This window comes from Haliotis rufescens, unplaced genomic scaffold, assembly GCF_023055435.1.
Source record: "Haliotis rufescens isolate VD_foot unplaced genomic scaffold, xgHalRufe1.0.p SCAF_3, whole genome shotgun sequence".
NCBI lineage: Eukaryota > Metazoa > Mollusca > Gastropoda > Lepetellida > Haliotidae > Haliotis > Haliotis rufescens.
This window is the reverse complement of record NW_025964001.1, coordinates 44,637,764-44,661,878: the sequence shown is the minus strand read 5'-3', so window position 1 is coordinate 44,661,878 and position 24,115 is coordinate 44,637,764. Positions and strand designations below refer to the sequence as shown.

General features: G+C 38.5%; 1 protein-coding gene across 1 annotated transcript in view; it reads left to right on the top strand.

Annotated features, from left to right (window-relative positions):
- Positions 1 to 24,115, top strand: part of LOC124124245 (kynurenine 3-monooxygenase-like) — a 54,418-nt gene that overhangs the window by 26,669 nt on the left and 3,634 nt on the right. The window contains exons 6-15 of the mRNA XM_046487376.2: positions 482 to 653; positions 1,904 to 2,097; positions 4,939 to 4,996; positions 7,777 to 7,866; positions 9,200 to 9,257; positions 10,165 to 10,247; positions 10,767 to 10,868; positions 16,287 to 16,346; positions 17,056 to 17,184; positions 17,382 to 17,406. Of these exons, the coding sequence (XP_046343332.2) occupies positions 482 to 653; positions 1,904 to 2,097; positions 4,939 to 4,996; positions 7,777 to 7,866; positions 9,200 to 9,257; positions 10,165 to 10,247; positions 10,767 to 10,868; positions 16,287 to 16,346; positions 17,056 to 17,184; positions 17,382 to 17,406 (971 nt within the window). The remainder of the gene's footprint in view (positions 1 to 481; positions 654 to 1,903; positions 2,098 to 4,938; positions 4,997 to 7,776; positions 7,867 to 9,199; positions 9,258 to 10,164; positions 10,248 to 10,766; positions 10,869 to 16,286; positions 16,347 to 17,055; positions 17,185 to 17,381; positions 17,407 to 24,115) is intronic.

Here is a 24,115-nt window from a genome sequence, read left to right as displayed (position 1 = left end):
GGTTCCAGGTGATCTTTTCAGATGTCAGCACGAACAAATATTATAAGAAAAAATGACCCTGGATGTAAATAGTTAGAATTTCTAAACAATTAAACAGAATCTTTAACTTTGTCATTGCTGAATGACCAAAATATAAGTATTTTCAGTCACTTGCTCATGTGAAACTTGACAGTGGTTAATGAAAGATGAAAATGTTTATCAAAAACTCAAAACCCCCAAAATGCTGAATTGACTTTGAATGTGAAATGGTCTTCTCGAAAGAATAAATCTTACAGGTGATCTCCAGAGTCTAGATCATTGCTATAGTTTTGTTTGACTTCCATCATTTTGTTGTGGTTTTCCTTCATACAGTTAAACTAAAATAAGAATATGTTTATGTAACTTCTGTCGGGGAAAAATGTGAATTTCAACTTTCCTTTGGTTCCAAAATTTAATATCATGTTTTTGCTTTCAGATGAGTTTATTCTCAATGTCATTTCAGGCCAGATAAAACCAAGGTGACACAGCACGTTGACCTAATCCTTGGCAATGATGGAGCTTTCTCATCCGTGAGAAAAGAAATGATCCGACAGAGCAGTAGGTTTAACTATGCGCAGGAGTACATCCCACATGGGTACATGGAGCTGGTTATTAATCCTACACCATCAGGCGAGGTGAGTGGAAGGAAGCACTTTAGGTGGCTGGAACACGGCTGGATTCTTTTCTGGTACAAAGTGTAACATTTAATACCCTGACTCATGTGACTCTGAGTGTACGTGTCTTAGTACTTATCCTCACATTTGTGTTGATGACTATCATCAAATAATCCATTTGTTAATGACAGTTGTGTGATACAGTCGTGTCCGTATAAACGAATTTCCGTATAACTGAAACCAGCTTCTCACTGGAAGAGTTACTTCCCTTCAATTATGCAACTCATGACAGATGACAGAGCAAACAGATACATCCACTCAATCTTTATTCAAGACATACACGTTTCAAAAAATCTGTCATGGAAGTTTGGACTTTACCACATTTTGAGGTTTGAATTTTAAACAATAATTCCAAATTCCAAACTTGCTGACGGGTGTTTTTCCTTAAACAGACAAATTTCCCTTTTTGCGCGTGCTGTAACTGCGTGTTACTTACATTTCGCTGGTTGACAGGCCTTACTCACAGTTTGAAGTCACAACTTTGACCTCTGACCTCCACAGACGCCATATTTATGGAATGGGATTACATGTACAATAAACAAGCTCGTCTCAAACGTAACTCAGTGTCACTTGGTTAATTGACTTCTCACGAATCAAAGGATTACCACCAGCGGAAGTGTATTGTCCGGGTAATATAAGTGTATAAGTGAGACAATTCTGTGTGCATTTCAGTGTTTTGTGTATGAAAATGACCATCCGGTTCTGGAAACTGAATTTGCGTATATACGGGTAAATTTATATAGAAATTATTTCGTTTGGAATGAAAATCGTCCGGGAACCGAGGTTTCCGGATATCTGAAGTCCGTATAAGCGGGGCATGACTGTATGAGGAATGTGTTGATGACTTGTGAAATAATCCATGTGTTGATGACTTGTGAAATAATCCATGTGTTGATGGCTGTTGTGAAATAATCCATGTGTTGATGGCTGTTGTGAAATAATCCATGTGTTGATGGCTGTTGTGAAATAATCCATGTGTTGATGGCTGTTGTGAAATAATACATGTGTTGATGGCTGTTGTGAAATAATCCATGTGTTGATGGCTGTTGTTAAATAAACCATGTGTTGATGGCTGTTGTGAAATAATACATGTGTTGATGGCTGTTGTGAAATAATACATGTGTTGATGGCAATGTGTTCATGACAGTTGTGATATTATTGTGTTCATAACTATATGTCTTGTATGACAAGCAATAAGTTTCTGTTACTAGTTTGCTATGGCCACCAACTATCTTCACATATGGCCACGAAATGAGTTCATGATGATTGGTCTGCCCAACCAAGACAAGACATTCACTGCCACCCTGTTCATGAAGTTTGACAGGTTCGAGGAAATCACAACGGAAAAGGAACTGATGGAATTCTTCACAGCTAAATTTCCTGACTCCATACCAATCATTGGAGAGTGAGTAATCTCTCAGCTGTTTTGGGGGCATGGGTGGCCCAGTTGTCGCGATTCACTGTGCAGAGTTGCATCCCTTGGGCACGCCAGAAACCTATGATTGTGGGTTCGAATCCTTGTTCACCCAGATTATGTTTCTTGGTTTGTGAGCACCATACCTGTGCTCATGGGTTTCACCAAAGTAGTAAACCTCTGAGACCTGCATCACTTCGGGTTTTCCTCCAACTTTAAGCTGACATGCCGTGATACAACAGGAATACTGTTACTCACTCACTCAGCTGTTTTAGTAAGGTTTCTTGATTTAATCCACTCTTATACAATTTCCAGATAACTATTGCTAACTTACTGCCAAAAGAGAAAATATGAAAGTAACTTGGTCTTAAAAGTTATGAATATGATTCAGGACATTTCTTAGATCCTGTGTAACCTTTGTCATTTCTTGAAATGCTCTTTAACAGATTTTGAAAACAGCCCAAGAAATTTGGATTTGAAAATAGGATGCCTGTGTCAAGCAAAATGGCAAAATAGCCTGATCCTGTCCAAAATAGAAATACTGTAAAACTTATTTTAATTATTTTTCAATCAGGGCAATAATGTGAATTAATATTGTTGTCAGGATACACACCATCTATACCAAACTAGAACTTTACACGAGAGGTATAAACTTGTGAAATAGACCTATTGTCTCACAACATGTTAGAAATCCTAGATGGAATCTGTTCTTTGAAGATCGTACACTATTGGTGGCGGTCTTACCTACCAAAGTTTGTAAACAAATATTGTACTACAGAGTTGGGGATTAACACATTCAACCTGTGAGAGTACATAGTGGGTGCCCCACGAAAAACTTTGCAGGTTATCAAGGGTATATCAAAGCATAGGTAACTTTGGAGTCTGTACAATATTAAAGATTCTAATTTCCTGATCCCCAACACTGCACCCCCCTCCTCTTTGCATATTTGTGGGGGACAGGGACAAAAGGCGAATTCTCAGATAGTTTACTTGTTAAAATCTTTGTAATCAGTGGATTATATTCCTCCCAAAACATTTCTCTTGTAATGTTTTTCATCATGGGTAGCATAAGAGGAGTCATCTTTTGCAGTACACTTGTGGATGACCTATTCCTGTTTCACATCAAATCTTCTACAACATATGACCAGTACCATGTTAAAATGAACTGCAAGAAAAACTCCATGGTGTCCTGTTGACAATGAACAGTTTGAAGAATGACAAAATGAAAACTGGAAAAGACGTGTTCCAACTAGATTATAGATTTATAATTTAAAACTAAACCATATTTAGACCCCAGAAATATTTAGAGATCTATTGTCTGGGAAATTAAGGACCATACAGAATTCTTTGATTATACTATATAGAAACTTGAGACAACACTGATGGAATGAATAGATCTTGGGGACAGTCTGGCTTACCTGCATTTGCCACATATCACAGAAAACACAAAGCATATTAATTTCATCACTTACCTTGACAGTCAAATTCTTGAAACTTTATCCATCTGTTTCCTCCAATGAATAAGACATACTGCTGCCAAATGTCCTCAAATCTTGCTGCTACTGTGTCTTCCACTACTAGCAGAAGGCAACTTTGGCAAGCTCCTCACAGTCACAACTCTATCACTGTATATGATGGTAGCACGCACTGGCATGGAGTTTGGATCAAGAGTTATGGAGGATAACTCTACTGGTGCCTAATGCAGTCCTGTCAAAATTGATGCTAAGATCTGCAAGGCCCTGGATCCAGAATTCTCTTTGTCTTGAATTATTTTTTACCTTCTCTTTAATATTTCTTTTTACAGTTTTATATTTTGTTTGTATTTGTGATTCCAGATTAATCACAACTTGGAAAAGTATGCAATGTTCAAGGATACTTTGCTAAAATATGTGTTTCTTATGGGACTTATTTTCTTTGGGAAAGAAATAATTTATTGATGAAATGAAATAAAGTGTGATAGTTATTTTGGTGAAATGATTCTTCCTGTAATGTTTTGAATAGTCAAACATATTTTAATTGTCCTTTGTAGTTGGCCACCTTTTTGTTTGTCAGGGGTTGAAATGAGATAAAAATATAATTTAATATCATGTCTTATTTTATGTGTAATCCTAAAACAAATGTCAGTGAGGTGAAATATGAAAACAAATATTGTTTGTTTATTAATGAAAAGTAAAAAGAATCAGTTCCCTATTGACCTACTTTGTTTTGCTTCTTAGCAAGAATAAAATATTTGTTCTCAATTTTTTCACAACTTGTGAAATTCCTTATATGGTAAATTACCTGATATAAATGAGATAAAAAACAGAGACTGGATGTTCTGAGGAATGTTTACGTGTTACCTTTATTCAAGAAAACATTTTTGTTTTTATGAAACATTTTAGAATGGACAGTTAGAGAGGTCAAGAGCATGTGCTGTGAGGAGAATATCAGAGTAGCAGAGTAGCATTGAGAAACTTGACAAGTTCAAGGGCGAGGCTGTGATAAGAATTCCAAATTTGGATGAGGGTAGTAATAAATATTAAATGTAGAAATATTTCATAACTAAGTTGAGGTTCATGAAAAAAAGATAGATACTTCTAGAGGGTCGTCTGTAAAAGATGTTTTGGGCAGGGACTTATTAAGAAAGTCAAAGGACACTGATGTGATTAAGCCTTAAACCGCTGTATATTAACTTTTACTTTTTAAATAATTACCATTTACAAATTTCAGTTTGTAGAGATTCACATAGGTAAAAACATTAGATCAAAGATCACTTTATGATGTCTGAACCTTAAATAGTCAGTTGAGCACAAATCTATAGGGATGTTACAGCACGGTCTGTCTGTATTTCAGAGCTGCATTGAAGAAAACCTACTTGAGTAGTAAAGGTTTGCCGATGGTGTCTATCAAGGTAAGTTTATCATTACCTATGTAACATTCCTGACATCCACTCACATCTGTCCATTCAAGAGGATCTACAAATACATTTATCATACCTCCATGTCAGAATGATGAGATCTGATTGGTCCGCATGATCTTGATAAAATACTGTGTAACCTGCCTTGGAGGGTAATAAATTTTTCACCAGGGAACAAATCTCTTATACCCTGCCACAAGCTATATAAACTGCTTGTGGATTTCTTAGGGGCAGAATACCCTTATACCCCGCTTCAGAGCAAACAGCCGCATGCTTTTTCCGAGGCAATGGAAGTCATGAGACATACCACAAGTTAACCTCAGCTCAATCGAACGGCTGTTTTCTATCAATTTTGAATTTGTGTTAATTCTTTTACAATGTCACATTAAAACATGTCGGTAAGATAAATTTGTTGTAGCGGGATAACGAGGGACACATTGGCTTTTATACCTCCGGCTCGTGGTATAAAACCTTACGCGGGACGCATAGAACCCCATGTACCCCTCGTGATCCTGCTACAACTTGAAGTACATATATTTGATCAAATTTCATGATGTCTAACCATCTAACTCATAACACTAAGCCTGATTACCTAATAACACTGGCTCAGTGACTCACACATGACACCAGTTACGTGTTGACCCTCAGTGATGGAAACTGTCACTGGACCTTGGAACAGTCTCTTTGATGTAATTGTTGGTATTTGTGGGAAGTACATTCGATGTTAGTATTTGTGGGAAGTACATTCAATGTTAGTATTTGTGGGTAGTACATTCAGTGTTAGTATTTGTGGGTAGTACATTCAGTGTTAGTATTTGTGGGAAGTACATTCAGTGTTAGTATTTGTTGGAAGTACATTCAGTGTTAGTATTTGTGGGAAGTACATTCAATGTTAGTATTGTGGGAAGTACATTCAATGTTAGTATTTGTGGGAAGTACATTCGATGTTAGTATTTGTGGGAAGTACATTCAATGTTAGTATTTGTGGGTAGTACATTCAGTGTTAGTATTTGTGGGTAGTACATTCAGTGTTAGTATTTGTGGGAAGTACATTCAGTGTTAGTATTTGTTGGAAGTACATTCAGTGTTAGTATTTGTGGGAAGTACATTCAGTGTTAGTATTTGTGGGAAGTACATTCAGTGTTAGTATTTGTGGGTAGTACATTCAGTGTTAGTATTTGTGGGTAGTACATTCAGTGTTAGTATTTGTGGGAAGTACATTCAGTGTTAGTATTTGTTGGAAGTACATTCAGTGTTAGTATTTGTGGGAAGTACATGCAGTGTTAGTATTTGTTGGAAGTACATTCAGTGTTAGTATTTGTGGGAAGTACATGCAGTACTAGTGTTAGTATTTGTGGGAAGTACATTCAATGTTAGTATTTGTGGGTAGTACATTCAATGTTAGTATTTGTGGGAAGTACATTCAGTGTTAGTATTTGTGGGAAGTACATTCAGTACTAGTGTTAGTAATTGTGGGTAGTACATTCAGTGTTAGTATTTGTTGGAAGTACATTCAGTGTTAGTATTTGTGGGAAGTACATTCAGTGTTAGTATTTGTGGGAAGTACATTCAGTGTTAGTATTTGTGGGAAGTACATTCAATGTTAGTATTTGTGGGAAGTACATTCAGTGTTAGTATTTGTGGGAAGTACATTCGATGTTAGTATTTGTGGGAAGTACATTCAGTACTAGTGTTAGTATTTGTGGGAAGTACATTCAATGTTAGTATTGTGGGAAGTACATTCAATGTTAGTATTTGTGGGAAGTACATTCAATGTTAGTATTTGTGGGAAGTACATTCAGTGTTAGTATTTGTGGGAAGTACATTCAGTGTTAGTATTTGTGGGAAGTACATTCAATGTTAGTATTTGTGGGAAGTACATTCAATGTTAGTATTTGTGGGTAGTACATTCAGTGTTAGTATTTGTGGGTAGTACATTCAATGTTAGTATTTGTGGGAAGTACATTCAATGTTAGTATTTGTGGGTAGTACATTCAGTGTTAGTATTTGTGGGTAGTACATTCAATGTTAGTATTTGTGGGAAGTACATTCAGTGTTGGTATTTGTGGGTAGTACATTCAATGTTAGTATTTGTGGGTAGTACATTCAATGTTAGTATTTGTGGGTAGTACATTCAATGTTAGTATTTGTGGGAAGTACATTCAGTGTTAGTATTTGTGGGTAGTACATTCAATGTTAGTATTTGTGGGTAGTACAGTACATGTCAGTGGGTTATTTGATATTACTCATGGTTTTTATCGAGTGTGAGAAAATGTAGATAAATGTGTAAAAATATTATTTTCATATATAAGATATCTTTGTGATAATTTGGGGGCACGGTTGGCCCAGTCGTCTAAGGCGCCGCGATTCGCTGTGCAGAGTTGCGTCCCTTGGGCACGCCAGAAACCTATGATTGTGGGTTCGAACCCCGGTTCGCCCCAATTATGTTTCTAGGTTTGTCAGCACCATACCCGTGCTCGTGGGTTTCACCGAAGTGGTAAACGTCTGAGACCTGCATCACTTCGGGCTTTCCTCCTACATTAAGCTGACACGCCGCGATATAACTGGAATACTGTTAAAAGCGGCGTTAAACCCAACTCACTCACTCACTCACTTTGTGATAATTTGGTCATTGTTTATTGTACAATAAAACACTACATTGAGAATAAACCACTCAAGGCCTGTTGTTTGTTTTCCTTGAAGTGTTTTATTGTACTGTAAACAATGCCCCCTTGTCATATATTTCTTACATAAATGAAAGTATACTTTTCCAGTGCTCACCTTATCATGTCGGAGACAAGGCAGTACTGATGGGAGATGCAGCCCATGCCATGGTACCGTTCTATGGACAAGGAATGAATGCTGTAAGATCTTGCTCTGGGACATCATGTCTCAAATACTTGATGCCCATCCAACAATTTACAATAAAACATTAGGGAACATTTTGTAGTGATGATGTCAAAACTACTCCAAGCTACATGAACTCTTTGAAGTGACATATGTTCATGTCAACATTTGGCAGACAAATATTTTCATTGACTGCTAATATTGTTGTTGTATTGCTGTGTTGACTGAGTGGATAGTAAGGTTTCTATTGTAATCTAGTGTATCTCCCTAGTCTAGTCCTTATAATCACATTCCGACCCTAAAGGTTTGAGTTTACAGAAAACATCTAGGTGTGCAGAGGCAATCTTTGTCAGGAACATGTTATACCAAGCTTCTCTATACAGGAGAACATAGATGTAATGTGTGTCATATAGGCCTAACTAGGTAAAAGAAATAAAGCAGAAAGAAAACACTATATGAAAACAACAAGGTTAAGGTTAATGCACATGCATCTTCACGTTTAAATGGTCCGGCTCCATGGTCTAGTGGTAGACATTGCCTGGAAGGTCAGGGGTTCGATCCCTGGCTGCATCATACCAAAAGATGTTAAAAAATGGTACTTGTTGTTACCCTGCCTGATGATCAGAATTAAGGGACTAAAACAAGGACTGGTCGGCTCGGAGTCAGTATACTGTGTCTGAGTGGGGTATTCATGTCTCAGTGGGCTAGCACTATAAACTTGGCATTGGTCCAGACTAGGAAAACCACATACCACACACAAGTGCATGCTAATCGCTGTATATATAAGTGCAATAATGTTGGATGCGACGATAAACCGCACCTCACATATAAAAATGATCAACAGGCCGATACATATGGTGGGTTCTCAGTTACCAAAACTTTGTCTGGGAGCATCTGTTCAACTGCAAAGCCAGGTGACCACTAACTGGAACACAGTGGAACAATATCTTCAGATGACTGGAAAACACGAGAATCGCAGATGGCTTTACCCAGGATGTTCAGTGTATCCCTGAGCACCAACAACATTATGTCACCACGTGACCGATGCTGGTCAGGACATCCCCCTTGTTACAACACAACCCAGGACCATTTCATAATCCCTAAGTTCATTTGCTGCAAAGGTGTACCCGCCACCATCCTCTGTAACAACAGCAATTCCCGGATTGTGAACATAATCTGACCCGACATTTCAGAATCACCTTCATAAACCATCTCTGATCCCAATGGCCTATCAGAGGTGTTGATACTTCCACACTGTCTCATAACATCTGGTTATGCGTTTTTTGTTTTTTCTTTTAGGAGTATACTTAATGACAGTAGAAACTGTAAACTACAATCTGCTTGTTTCAGGGGTTTGAAGACTGCCTTGTGTTTGATGAAATACTGGACCAGTGTCACAATGACCTGTGTAAGTATGGCGTGACCACTGAGATGGAGTAGAAGCTGTCAGATGTGAATCCAGTCAATGATTCAATGCATGAACAGCAGCGGCAAAGTTGTGAGTTCGTACAACCACCATGTTGTGAGTCAGTACTACCACCATGTTGTGAGTCAGCACTACCACCACGTCGTGAGTCAGCACAACCACCATGTTGTGAGTCAGCACTTCCACCATGTTGTGAGTCAGCACTACCACCATGTCGTGAGTCAGCACTACCACCACGTCGTGAGTCAGCACAACCACCATGTTGTGAGTCAGCACTTCCACCATGTTGTGAGTCAGCACTACCACCACGTTGTGAGTCAGCACAACCACCATGTTGTGAGTCAGCACTACCACCATGTTGTGAGTCAGTACTACCACCATGTTGTGAGTCAGCACTACTACCAAGTGAGTCAGCACTACCACCACGTCGTGAGTCAGCACTACCACCATGTCGTGAGTCAGCACAACCACCATGTTGTGAGTCAGCACTACCACCATGTTGTGAGTCAGTACTACCACCATGTTGTGAGTCAGTACTACCACCATGTTGTGAGTCAGTACTACCACCATGTTGTGAGTCAGCACTACCACCACGTCATGAGTCAGCACAACCTCCATGTTGTGAGTCAGCACTACCACCATGTTGTGAGTCAGTACTACCACCATGTTGTGAGTCAGCACTACCACCATGTTGTGAGTCAGCACAACCACCATGTTGTGAGTCAGCACTACCACCATGTCTTGAGTCAGCACTACCACCATGTCGTGAGTCAGTACTACCACCATGTCGTGAGTCAGCACTACCACCATGTTGTGAGTCACTGACAATGTGGTTACCTCAGTGGTATATGTGTTAATGTGTCATGGGTATTTACATTCTGTATTGCAGCTGCATCTCTTGAACAGTTCACAAGCTTCAGAAACAAAGATGCTCAAGCTATCTGTGATCTGGCGATGTACAATTACATAGAGGTGAGTAATGCTGTGTTCAGGTCCTTGTACACTGGAACTCAATTCTCCAATTATTTTGTGTATGTGAAATGTATATTTAAAGTAGACATGTTACAATGACTACAAAGCTGCAGTCAACAGTGCTAATTGAAGCAATATTTGTCTTACGATGCAATCATATCATCATGTATGCTTCCTGTTACATGTCAGCTCTTACTGTTACTGCATGGGGGAAAAAACAACATGAAGCCTCTTTGATCAATGGGTGGTCTACATACAGGCTATCACTCCTTCTCTAAAGCCTGGGTTGAGCTTTGGACTAATTCAGAACTCATTAAAATCAGATCCTTTACTCTAAATCTCTCTCCATCGAGATCCCTTAAAACCTGAGCGAAACAGTATTGAGCCATTAGCCTGTTGTGACATCCTATGGAGACTTTGTTGAAACGTTTGAGAGAGGTACTGAATTAGACAAAGACATCCGACATGTAGACGTTGCGTTAGGCTGAAGTTTCTGAAGATATATTGTAAATGTTTCAGATGAGGAAGTCTGTGAACTCACCAATATTCTTGTTGAGGAAGCGGATTGATAATTTGTTGTACACACTCTTCCCCAAAGCCTGGATCCCCCTGTATACCATGGTAAGACCATATGTGTCATACTCACACTCTCTACATACTCTGGTTACCATGGTGAGATCATATGTTATATTTATGATAGACACTCTCATGGCTACTGACTACTATTCATGTAAATACCTACTAAACTACAGCAACGGTAGATCGATGCTCATGATGTCGATCACTTGAGTGGCTGGTCCAGACAATTTGCAGACACCCCATCAATTAGCTGAAATATTGCTGAGTGCCGCGTTTCACAACATATAAACTAAGCATAATGAGAGCCTATATACATAAACATGTTGTACCCGCTTTACCCGACACCAAGATCATCCTGTAAACTACCATGCATAGTGAGAGCCTAGATATGTTACCAATTGTACCCACTTTACCCTACACCAAGATCATCCTGTAAACTACCACGTGTAGTGAGAGCCTAGATATGTTACCAATTGTACCCACTTTATCCTACACTAAGATCATCCTGTAAACTACCATGCATAGTGAGAGCCTAGATATGTTACCAATTGTACCCACTTTACCCTACACCAAGATCATCCTGTAAACTACCATGTGTAGTGAGAGCCTAGATATGTTACCAATTGTACCCACTTTACCCTACACTAAGATCATCCTGTAAACTACCACGTGTAGTGAGAGCCTAGATATGTTACCAATTGTACCCACTTTATCCTACACTAAGATCATCCTGTAAACTACCATGCATAGTGAGAGCCTAGATATGTTACCAATTGTACCCACTTTACCCTACACCAAGATCATCCTGTAAACTACCATGCATAGTGAGAGCCTAGATATGTTACCAATTGTACCCACTTTACCCTACACTAAGATCATCCTGTAAACTACCATGCATAGTGAGAGCCTAGATATGTTACCAATTGTACCCACTTTACCCTACACCAAGATCATCCTGTAAACTACCATGTGTAGTGAGAGCCTAGATATGTTACCAATTGTACCCACTTTACCCTACACTAAGATCATCCTGTAAACTACCATGCATAGTGAGAGCCTAGATATGTTACCAATTGTACCCACTTTATCCTACACTAAGATCATCCTGTAAACTAAGTAACCATGTATAGTGAGAGCCTAGATATGTTTCCAATTGTACCCACTTAACCCTACACTAAGATCATCCTGTAAACTACCATGCATAGTGAGAGCCTAGATATGTTTCTAATTGTACCCACTTTACCCTACACTAAGATCATCCTGTAAACTAAGTAACCATGTATAGTGAGAGCCTAGATATGTTTCCAATTGTACCCACTTTATCCTACACTAAGATCATCCTGTAAACTACCATGCATAGTGAGAGCCTAGATATGTTACCAATTGTACCCACTTTACCCTACACTAAGATCATCCTGTAAACTACCACGTGTAGTGAGAGCCTAGATATGTTACCAATTGTACCCACTTTATCCTACACTAAGATCATCCTGTAAACTACCATGTATAGTGAGAGCCTAGATATGTTTCCAATTGTACCCACTTTATCCTACACTAAGATCATCCTGTAAACTACCATGCATAGTGAGAGCCTAGATATGTTTCCAATTGTACCCACTTTACCCTACACTAAGATCATCCTGTAAACTACCATGCATAGTGAGAGCCTAGATATGTTACCTATTGTACCCACTTTACCCTACACTAAGATCATCCTGTAAACTACCATGCATAGTGAGAGCCTAGATACATAAACATGTTGTACCCACTTTACCCTACACCAAGATAATCCTGTAAACTACCATGTGTAGTGAGAGCCTAGATACATAAACATGTTGTACCCACTTTACCCTACACCAAGATCATCCTGTAAACTACCATGCATAGTGAGAGCCTAGATATGTTACCAATTGTACCCACTTTACCCTACACCAAGATCATCCTGTAAACTACCATGCATAGTGAGATCCTAGATACATAAACATGTTGTACCCACTTTATCCTACACCAAGATCATCCTGTAAACTACCATGTGTAGTGAGAGCCTAGATATGTTACCAATTGTACCCACTTTACCCTACACCAAGATCATCCTGTAAACTACCATGCATAGTGAGAGCCTAGATATGTTACCAATTGTACCCACTTTACCCTACACCAAGATCATCCTGTAAACTACCATGCATAGTGAGATCCTAGATATGTTACCAATTGTACCCACTTTACCCTACACCAAGATCATCCTGTAAACTACCATGCATAGTGAGAGCCTAGATATGTTACCAATTGTACCCACTTTACCCTACACCAAGATCATCCTGTAAACTACCATGCATAGTGAGAGCCTAGATATGTTACCAATTGTACCCACTTTACCCTACACCAAGATCATCCTGTAAACTACCATGCATAGTAAGAGCCTAGATATGTTACCAATTGTACCCACTTTACCCTACACCAAGATCATCCTGTAAACTACCATGCATAGTGAGATCCTAGATACATAAACATGTTGTACCCACTTTATCCTACACCAAGATCATCCTGTAAACTACCATGTGTAGTGAGTGCCTAGATATGTTACCTATTGTACCCATTTTACTTAACACTCAAATCACACAGTAAACTACTGAATATAAATGAAAAAAAATCTTGTAGAACTCCAAAAGCTGTTTGGCGCCCCTGGAAGTGTGTCCTGAAGGGCTTACTAAAGTATAAACATGGTTGGCCCCAATGGGACTTCTGCACTATAACAAAATTTAACATAGCTGAAAATAGACTATTTACCAAGTTACAAGTCTTTTGGGAGAAGCCATGTTACAAACACTTGTTGACATTCTGATATCTCCACTGACCTTGTTATAACTGAATTGTCTCTGTTGAATGGGAAATGGTGAATGTATGTGTAATGGTCTCATGGTAATGAGGCATTAACTGCACTGCTGTCTGGCACCATGTGCCCTGTCAACGATGTATATTGTCAGGTGTTGGGTGTCAACAGAATGTGCACAGTGTACAGTAAACTATGTTTATAATGAACAGCTTAGAATGAACTAGCGGATATAACGAACTGGCGCATGTGAGAAATTGTTTTTTTGGTCCCAACCATTTGCTGTATACTGTAAATCTTTAAATCAATGCTAGCGTGAATTAAATGCGAAAAATGCGAGTGGTCTTTGTTCACATCAAGGAAGCTTCACAGTTGTCACAAGTCCATAACAATGTCATTTGAAGAATAGGAATTACACAATAGGCATCCGGTGAGCTATCACTGCTGGAGTTCTACCCACTCGTATCAAACTAGTACCGGGTAATCATTGACCACTCCAATCAGTGAACTGTTGTTGGTTCAACTTAATGCTAGTCAACAGAATAAACATATAAACTGTGTGTTGTTTTTTAGGAATACACTGTTTATTGTTATTACGGAAGTGCTCAACTCAGTGCTGATAAGCGGTGCTATTAGCTGTTTGATTGGATTATGGTAAGGATATGCATCGTTCCACTGGGGACCCGTGAAGATTCCGGGGTAGAATAGGTCTTCAGCAACCCATACTTGACGTAAAAGGCGACTATGCTTGTCGCAAAAGGCGATTAACGGGATCGGGTGGTCAGGCTCGCTGACTTGGTTGAAACATGTCATCGATCCCAATTGCGTGGATCGATGTTCATGATATTAATCACTGGATTGTCTGGTCCAGACTCGATTATTTACAGACCACCGTCATATAGCTGTAATATTGCTGAGTAAGGCGTTAAACAACAAACCAACCAACCAACCAACCAACCAACCAACCAACCAACGTTCCACTGGGAATGGGGTGGGGGGAATCACATTTTTGGTTACGGGTCAGCAGTCGTATTAATTTGGAGACACATTAATTTCAAGATTTACAGTATATGCTACATATATGTTTTTACGAACTATTGTTATAATGAACTAAAATTAGTGATCCCTTTGAGTTGGTTATAACCATAGTTTACTGTACTTATCATTACTGTACAAATTCCCTTGTTGGGAACCTGGAGGGATCCAGGACAGGTCGATCCACTGTGAGTACTCCATGCTTCTCTGGGGAGCTGACTGATTCGTGGCTTGGTTACATTGTCTGACATTGTTTGTGTGGATCATTGCCTTTACACACTGAAACAGACTCAATTATTTACAGATTTGCATTGTTTTTTAAATTTTGCTTGATATCACTTGAAGCAAACATCCTATGGTCATTCACTTGATACCAAGGTTTTAGAAAATGTGTCAATTTGTTGGGTTTGATAATAGATAAGTACTAATTTGGTCTGCATAAGACTGGTCATTTTGAATCACTGTTGATGTCAGAATAAGAAATTATTCTTGTGAAAAGCAAATATACACTTGCCCAGATTCATGGAAACATTTTCACAATTTGGTTATTCTTATAGAGCTCCAGGTTACACACAACCAAATGTTTTCCCATAGACTTCTATAGTAACGTTATGATTTTTTTTTAAATAACTAAGCATTCAACAGCTATTACCTGTATGTGTGTGCACAGTTTGGCCTTAGAGCAGCAATAAAAAAAATAAAAATGACTAGCTTAGCCAGCTCCTTTTCCGAGTACCGGAAGCTAAACACACCACCCCCAGTTTCGCACCAAATGTCACCTACTTGAAAATAGCTGTGGTCACATTCAGCATAAGTCATCATGTTGAAAAAGACAGTACTAAATATAGAAAAACATGGTCAGTTTTAATAACTGGATGGATGTACATTTGAAAGACATAAAAATCTTACAGAATATCCTCCAATCACAGCCTGCAGATATCTCTCGATCTGCACTGAAGGCTCCCTACGAAAACCGCACTCTCCAAACTGGTACTGATTTGGTGTAGTAGAACCTCCAGGAGCTCTGATGGATGAATAGGCCACCTCTGTGGTCTAGTGGTCTAGTGGTAGAGCGCCTGTGTGCCCGGAGAGCGGAAGGTCGGCGGTTCGGATCCCCGGCCACATCATACCAAAAGATGTTAAAAGATAGTAGTTGTTGTTACGCTCATGTCTTCTGTGGCATGGTATCTTAGAGTGCTAGCACTATAAACACACACACATGCATGCACGTCGCTATATAAGTGCAATCATCTTGAATGCGACATTAAACCCCATTTCCCCTCACTTGTTGGATGAATACTTTGGGGTCTTTATGATATACTCTTCATAATCAACAGATATCTTAAACTAGAAATAGCATTCATTATTAAATGCTACTTCTAAAGGAACAATTGAAGCATGTAACTTATATACATATATGAATACACTATACATGGTCCTAGCTGACGTTAGATATTTCAGATGACTTTAGAGAGTGCAGTTCATCAAGTCAAATGTCCTCAGATACAGCCTGTCATCTTTGAGTGTCAGTATTGTAAAATGGTTGATGATGTGAGAATACAGTAGAGTATATATGCCAGTAATGCCATTTTCAGGTGTCCTTCACACGGACAAGGTATCACGAATGTATCAACAGACGCAAGTGGCAAGATCAAGTAAGTTTCCAGCAAAGCGTGGGTGAATACTGATAAATGATGCATCAGCACTATTGCAGCTATCTTTGCTAAATTCAAAGTCACTTGTTTCAGTTATGCTCTTCTCATACCAAACAAACTGGGCAATCACACAGTAGATGAATATGTTGGACTGCAGTAATCTTGACATCAGGGTAAATGAGATCTGGTTCTCAGATGCTCATGTCACTATGTCGTCCAAACTGAAAGTATTTTTTGTCTGCTTCATGACAAAAAATTAATTTTCTTTCCATGAGGCACCATGACTTCACCATTCTTGCCAGACATTCTTGCCAGTTTATTCCAAAATTTGTAAACATTATAAAAAACAAAAAAAAACTAAAAACAATGCTGGGTTTGCTAGAAAAAATGTGTTTATTGTGAATATCCTTTTCTCTGTATTCTTATTCTATTTTGTTCCATTTTTTGTGGCTTGCACCTCAAATCAACCTTTACAACATTTATTTAATTTGACCTCCTGCCTCTTGTCAAAGTTAAAAAAAGTATTGTCTGCTTTGTTAAAGAAAATATCATTTGTTGCTAGTACGACATTTGTCCAGCCTTGACAGAGCTATAATGTCAAAGCCAAATTACTTTTAAGATCTCTATCAAACTGACAGTACAAGCAGTACAATTACATAGTGCCATAAATAGAAGCAAAATTAATTTCAGATGACATTGTTCATTTCAGGTGATAGGAAAGCTCTGTATTGGAATGGCAGCAGTGGGCGTGGCATCAGTGTGCTTCACAGCCTACTGTCTGTTGGATGGGGATGAGAATCTGACACTCGGTGAACGGATCACAACCATGTTTCAGAGGGTGCTTAGCTTTGATGATTGAACACTAACATGAACTGAATATGAAAGTAAAGGCCGCTACTAACCATAGTTTGGAAGAATAGTCTGAAAATAATATCCCAGTTTTGTTATTAAAGTTCTATTATTTGTGTTGTTTTATTTTTTCTATTTCTATTTCATCATGTAAGGTGTTGACCTATGAATGTGTTGTTATTTCAGGCATCTTTATGGACAACAATGAAAGGTATCAAATGCTATCTTTATATTACTGACTAGTCTATCACCTCTACTAACATTTTACAAAGTAGATGGTAGAAATATGTGAACGTTAATATGGTCCTCAGAGCATTACTTACAGGCAGTATTATTTACACATTGCTTGTACCAGTGGCCAATATATGTATTGATAACATGTCCAACATAGTTCCTTTGTGCCTACAGGGTATCTTTTTTTTTTGAAAATCTAGATGTCGATGTTGTGAGTCATTATTAAACTGAAAGTTTATCATAAAATGTACTCTGCCTATACATCTTTGTTGGGCCACACTTTTTAAAATTATATTTTCAAGAATTTATTCAATCTTTTCCACACAAGGTCGGTCAAAATAAAAATAAATGTCAGTCATTTATTTATTTATATGAATGTCATTCTGCCATGTGTTTATAACTGCAGGTGGCCTCTTGAATCAGTGATAGTTATGTAGACACAAAATTATCTGATATATGAATATGGTAAAGTGAGTATGTTTTTTTTGTAAATGGAGGAATATAGTCACATAGATTGATGATAGTCAATCTAAGCTAGACTGCAATCATGCTTGTCATTGTGGTTAATGTTGAGGCAATATTCCAACATGTTTATATGTAAAAGCAACACTATATACTTTGTGTATTGAAAAAACTACTGTAGAAAAGCCAGTGTCAGAGTTCAAACGAATAGTCCCTCCAATAATCTGTTTTGTACTCATGCTTTCTTTTTCATTTGCATTACCTTTTATTAAATAGATACTTGTTCTGTGGGTGTGAATGGCAGCACAATATTCTTCTCTCTTTATAACATCCTTAATCATACAGTCACTTTCTGTCGATGTTCCTAGTCCACTAAGGCCATAATAAATCAATTATTAGATTGACCTCCCTGCCCAACTCACTACAAATTCCGACCCATGAAGATCTGGGTTGGACTAGGTCTTCAAGCTGTAAAAGTCGACTTAGCTTTTCGTATGCGGTGTCTCATGGTATCGGGTGGACAGGCTCACTGACTTGGTTGATGCATGTCATCATATCCCAATTGCGTAGATCGATGCTGATGTCAATCACTGGATTGTCTGGTCCAGATTTGATTATATACAGGCCACTGTCATACAGCTGGAATATTGCTGTGTGCAGTGCTAAACAGAAAAATACACTACAAATTACCCACTTCCCATAATATTCTTTTCCCCCAAGTACCTACAGATAATGAAAGTTGCTATGTGTGGCCCCTTCTTTCTTTCTTTCCTCACTGTTTGAAATATACCGTAGATGTAGCCCTAGCAAACATTCATGCCTTGTGCAGGTCACATCCATTCTCAGTTAATGTGCCTTAAGCAGTTGGTTCAATATAAAAATGAAATGTCTAATTAGTGAAATGTGATAATTAATTTATTGTGGCCTGATCAACATTCAACTACAAGTCAAGTCTTATATTTGTATTAAGCCCACTAGCCATTATGCAGAGAAAGTGCATTAATAGGTACAGCAGTGGTACACCAATTGATACGTAACTTACATCATAGTATTCCAGTATTTGCAAAACACTGTCCTATTTCTTGGCTTTGACATAGATATTTATGTAAGTTTCTCAGTAACATTTCATATTTCGAAGTCAGAAGACGTCTTAATTTATACATATATCGGATTATGGCAATACATTTTAAGCAGATAAAGGTGTTTTATACTCTTACAGGAATTACATAAGAAGGTAAAATGATATTCATCTTCAATCCATAGATTTCAAAGGACATATACATAACTTAAGTCACTCCACGACCATCTCCCTTTGTTAACTTTCAACCTTAACAACCCCGTTCTCAGTCTTATCAAAATATTACATTGCTTTCTATCAATTAAAAGGGTGAGGTACTTTTCAGGTTCGATTAGGCTTTTATACTGTTTACTGCTAGTAAACAGTTTTCTCTGATCTGTTTCCTTTGAGAGGTCCTGCTTGTGTTTGCTTCTAATTTGTGCATCTATTGTCTTGTTCCATACTCCCTATTTTCTCCGTTAGTCTGAGGTGAAATGGAGTGTAATATCCTGATGCTAGTTTGATGCATGACATTTATACACATTGAATGTATGTTTAAACAGTTTATGTCGGTATATACAAACAAACAATTTGAATCATCAGAGTATTTAGTTATCCTTGCATCTGTTTGTTTGTTGTTTAATGCTGCACTCAGCAATATTCCAGCAGTGATGGGGGTTTGTAAATAAGTCAGGACCAGACAATCCAGTGGCTTCGAATTCTAACCTGGAATCTTCAAGGATCCTTGCATCTGACCATAAACACACTTACGCATGCCACACACATATAACCCATATTCAATTATGCTGGTCTTTGTATTGTTAGGGGCGGTGGGGTAGCCTAGTGGTTGAAGCGTTCGCTCGTCACGCCGAAAACCCGGGCTCGATTCCCCACATGGGTACAATGTGTGAAGCCCATTTCTGGTGTCCCCCTCTGTGATATTGCTGGAATATGGCTAAAAGCAGCGTAAAACTATACTCACTCACTTTGCATTGCTATTTCAATATTGTATAATTTGTCTTGATGGATAAATATAGATGCTTGAAAAGTATGCTGATGTAAGGACATAGTGAGTGAACTGGGCTTTAGGCAGCTTTGAACAGTACTTCAGTCATAATACCTGAATGTGGGAGAAAGCATGACAGGTAGTTTCCAAAATAACCTGAAGAAGCTACATTCTGTTCATCAGTAAATTTGAAATATTTGTATATGGGGATTTTGAATAAGACAAAACAACTAAAATGGGGGAGTAGGTGCTCCGGATCTGTGATGACATATGGATCTGTGATTATTTACAGGACACCTCAACGTGGCTGAATAATTGCTATTCATTATTTACTGATGAAACATTTCATTAAATCACTAGCAATATATTACATGCAGTGAAACCCCATTAATATGGATGGTGGCACTCTAATTAAAATTGTCCGGATTAAGAAATTTCCAGAGTAGCAAAGTATGGGTAGTTTGAGGTTAGAAGTTTGGTGAGTGAGATATCTGCTTGAGCCAGGTCCTTGGCAGCCATGATGCTCTATGACTGGGATGTTTTTCATCTCAATGTACTCACTTTGTACACAGTTATGTAAGGTTTGGTAAAAGTATTCACCTCCAAGGGGGTTCCAGGATTGAATTATATGTCCCAAGTTACCTATGCTGGTAATAAGAGTTGACCTAATGGATCTGGTGGTAAAGCTTGGTGATGTAGATAGCTGCTCATATTATCACTCTCTGGTTTGTCTGGTCCAGATTTGTATTATTTAGAGGCCACTGCCATACAGGTGAGACAGCTGCGTGGCTGTAAACAAACAAATCTAGTTGTAATCATCTGAGCCACCATGTGTCTGGATTGAGGAGTCCACTGTATAAAAAGGACACAGGGTTGCTTGTCAAGTATTAGCACCAGCTGAGTAACTAGTCACAATGTACTTCACTTGTTTCTTGTATGAACATGGCAAATATTTGATGTTATATTTACATATTCATTATGTTAATATTTCGAGGACATATCAGTGGTCATGTAGTGGAAAGGTGATATCAGGTTTGACGATATTTAAACATTTTTTTTTTACGGATTTCAGGTTGTCTATTCAAAATATTCAAATTTTCTGAGTAAAGAATTCTTAAAATCAAATGGTTGAGTGATTATGGTTTTATACCTGTTTAATATTCAAGTAATATTGCTCTGTTAACAGTTTTATAATCAATAGTATTTATCTATTTTAATATTTTAAGCACATATGGATAAACTGTTTATCTTTAAGAAAATGTTTTCACATTAATATGATTGTGTGATATTGGTTTGCCAGTTGATAAAAAACTGTGCATATTTACTTATTTCCCTGACATTCCCTTGATAATATCCATATTCCCAAGGCAAGGGAGTTAACTGACTTTAAAAGTCCAGTTTCCACCATTGCCAGACAAGGCTGGAATTCCGTGGCTTGATTGTAGCGCCACCAGTGGCAATTACTAATTATGTTCCTTCTCAGATTTCACCTATCATATTACTAGTATTTGCTTTAAACAAAATGGCAACTGTCAAGGCCATCTGGTTGAAAATAAAGTCAGAGTTGTTTATCGTACAATAAAACACCGCAGGGAGAATAAACCATGAGGGGTGCATCCCCCAGTGGTATGTTCTTCTTGCAATGGTTTATTGTACGTTAAACAATGACCATAAGTTTTTGTTTATTGTATATGATATCAACATTATGTGCAGCCACTTTAAGGATGATGAAATGTACAAGCTTCACATATATGTATCCGTATCTTAATAATGATGACTCCCTCAATAGAATATGACCTCGGCACTGTCGGACAAGTCCATTTTTTGCACAGGTGGGTATTTCCCACATATTCTCACAATCCTCGCTTCGATTACCTATACCTTTTCTCCCAATACCGATTCACATACCCCTGCCCAGCTACATCTTTGGAGAACTCACTAGACACCCCTCTCTCAAGAATAACGTTGTGCAATATACGTCATCAAGTTGCAAGCGCGTGTTGGCATCTCCAGAAATAACGTCAAGATAGAACAATGTTTTATCGTGAAATAAACGTTCTTCATTATTCTTTGTGATTTCTCGCATAGCTATCTTATGTATTGTTATAAAACGGGTTTTCGCGAAATGCATCAAATTACTTGAGTACCTTGATATTAAACATGAGGCTGTTTGGAAAATATCTGTAGACGTTAAGTTGACGATACAAATGCTTGGCCAATCCTGCAATTGACCTAACTCTGCACAGCAGTTCACGGACCGGATGTCAATAACATTATGAGATTTTGATTCGACTAGGCATGGATTCTTTAGTCCAGCCAAAACATAAATTTCAGTCTTGTTCGGCAAGGGTGGAAACTGGTCCTTTGCCTCGGGAAGGTGATTATATCATACATCACTAGGAGAACAATCTCTTGCCACCAGACATTTTCATTTGTTTTGTTTTTTGCAAATATGAATGGCCATTTTGTGTAACGATATATACAACTTTTAAAATATATAGCTTTAGGTGTCTAAAGCTGATGGTTCTTCATGTCATAATAAAAATAAATGTTGAGCATTACTCAAGACAGTCACAAATTGTATGTGATGATTTCTTGTGAAATAAAACTATTATTACCTGTTGACAGCTTGCTTATCACATCATGCTTCCTCAATGATGGGACAAATATGACTGAAATTTGACAAAATCTGGACCCTGTCAAGGGAAAAGGGGTTTAATGTTGCATCCAAGATTAATGGACTGATAAAGCTGTGTGTGTGTGTTGGAGGGGGGGGGGGGGGGGGGGGGGGGGGGTCTTGATGGTCTGTTGACATGGGATATCATCATCTGGATTGTCTGTTGACACAGGATATCATCTGGATTGTCTGTTGACCCCGGATATCATCTGGATTGTTTGTTGACCCCGGATATCATCTGGATTGTCTGTTGACACGGGAGATCATCTGGATGGTCTGTTGACCCCGGATATCATCTGGATTGTCTGTTGACACGGGATATCATCTGGATTGTCTGTTGACACGGGAGATCATCTGGATGGTCTGTTGACACGGGATATCATCTGGATAGTCTGTTGACACGGGATATCATCTGGATAGTCTGTTGACAAGGGTATCATTTTGGGCATCATCCGTGGACATGGGGATGTTGCAGTTCTGAAATTCGGATACTCCCTGTACAAGGAACAAGGAACACAATCGACATAGTTGTCATTGTTGTGTAACCCCTGACCTTGCTATCAAGGATATCTTTAGCCGGTGGGTCAAACGTGCCTCATGTGGTTTAACTTACCACCTAATCATAATCCATTGACATTTGCTCAAGTCATCACCAGTGTCATGCTACCTGTGACCTACTTCACATTGACCACTCTGGCTGGTAATAAGGGATGATCAGTAAACCTGAGCCCTGATCCACAAAGATTTGTACTAAGATGACCTCCCATACTTTACCATTGACTTATGCTAGTTGTTGCGCTAACATCGCTTTGTGGAACAGGGCCCAGAGACCGCCCCTGTCTCCGGACACACACTCACGCACATGCTCTCACACCCCTCAAGCCATCCCCAACCCACTGAGCTACAAAAATGAATGCTGCTCCCTACCCCAACCCCCCATCTATGATACCCCGTGTAAACACACAGCAGTATTACCCCCTGTAAACACACAGCAGTATTACCCCGTGTAAACACACAGCAGTATTACCCCGTTTCAACATTCTATTCAAATGCTTCTGCGCGTCAATACATTATAAACAAAAGAGACTCGGTGTCAACAGACTATCCAAATGATGATCCATGTCAACAGACTATCCAAATGATGGTCCTTGTCAACAGACTATCGAAATGATGATCCATGTCAACAGACAACCCCAAATGATAATCCATGTCAGCAGACTATCCAAATGATACCCCGCATCAACATACTATCTCTTGTCGACAGTTTACAAATGATATCCGTGTGACGAGACTATCCAGTTTCGCTCCGTTTCCCTACCATAACATTAAAAGCATACTTCCGGTGACAGACCATTTTGAAACAATACTAGCAACAAAAAGAAACTGTGCATTGTTAAAATTATTCTAAATTTAAAAATATAACAATGAAAAGTTTTCATGTAAACATCAATCGCTTGATATTGACATCAGGAGACGTCAGAACA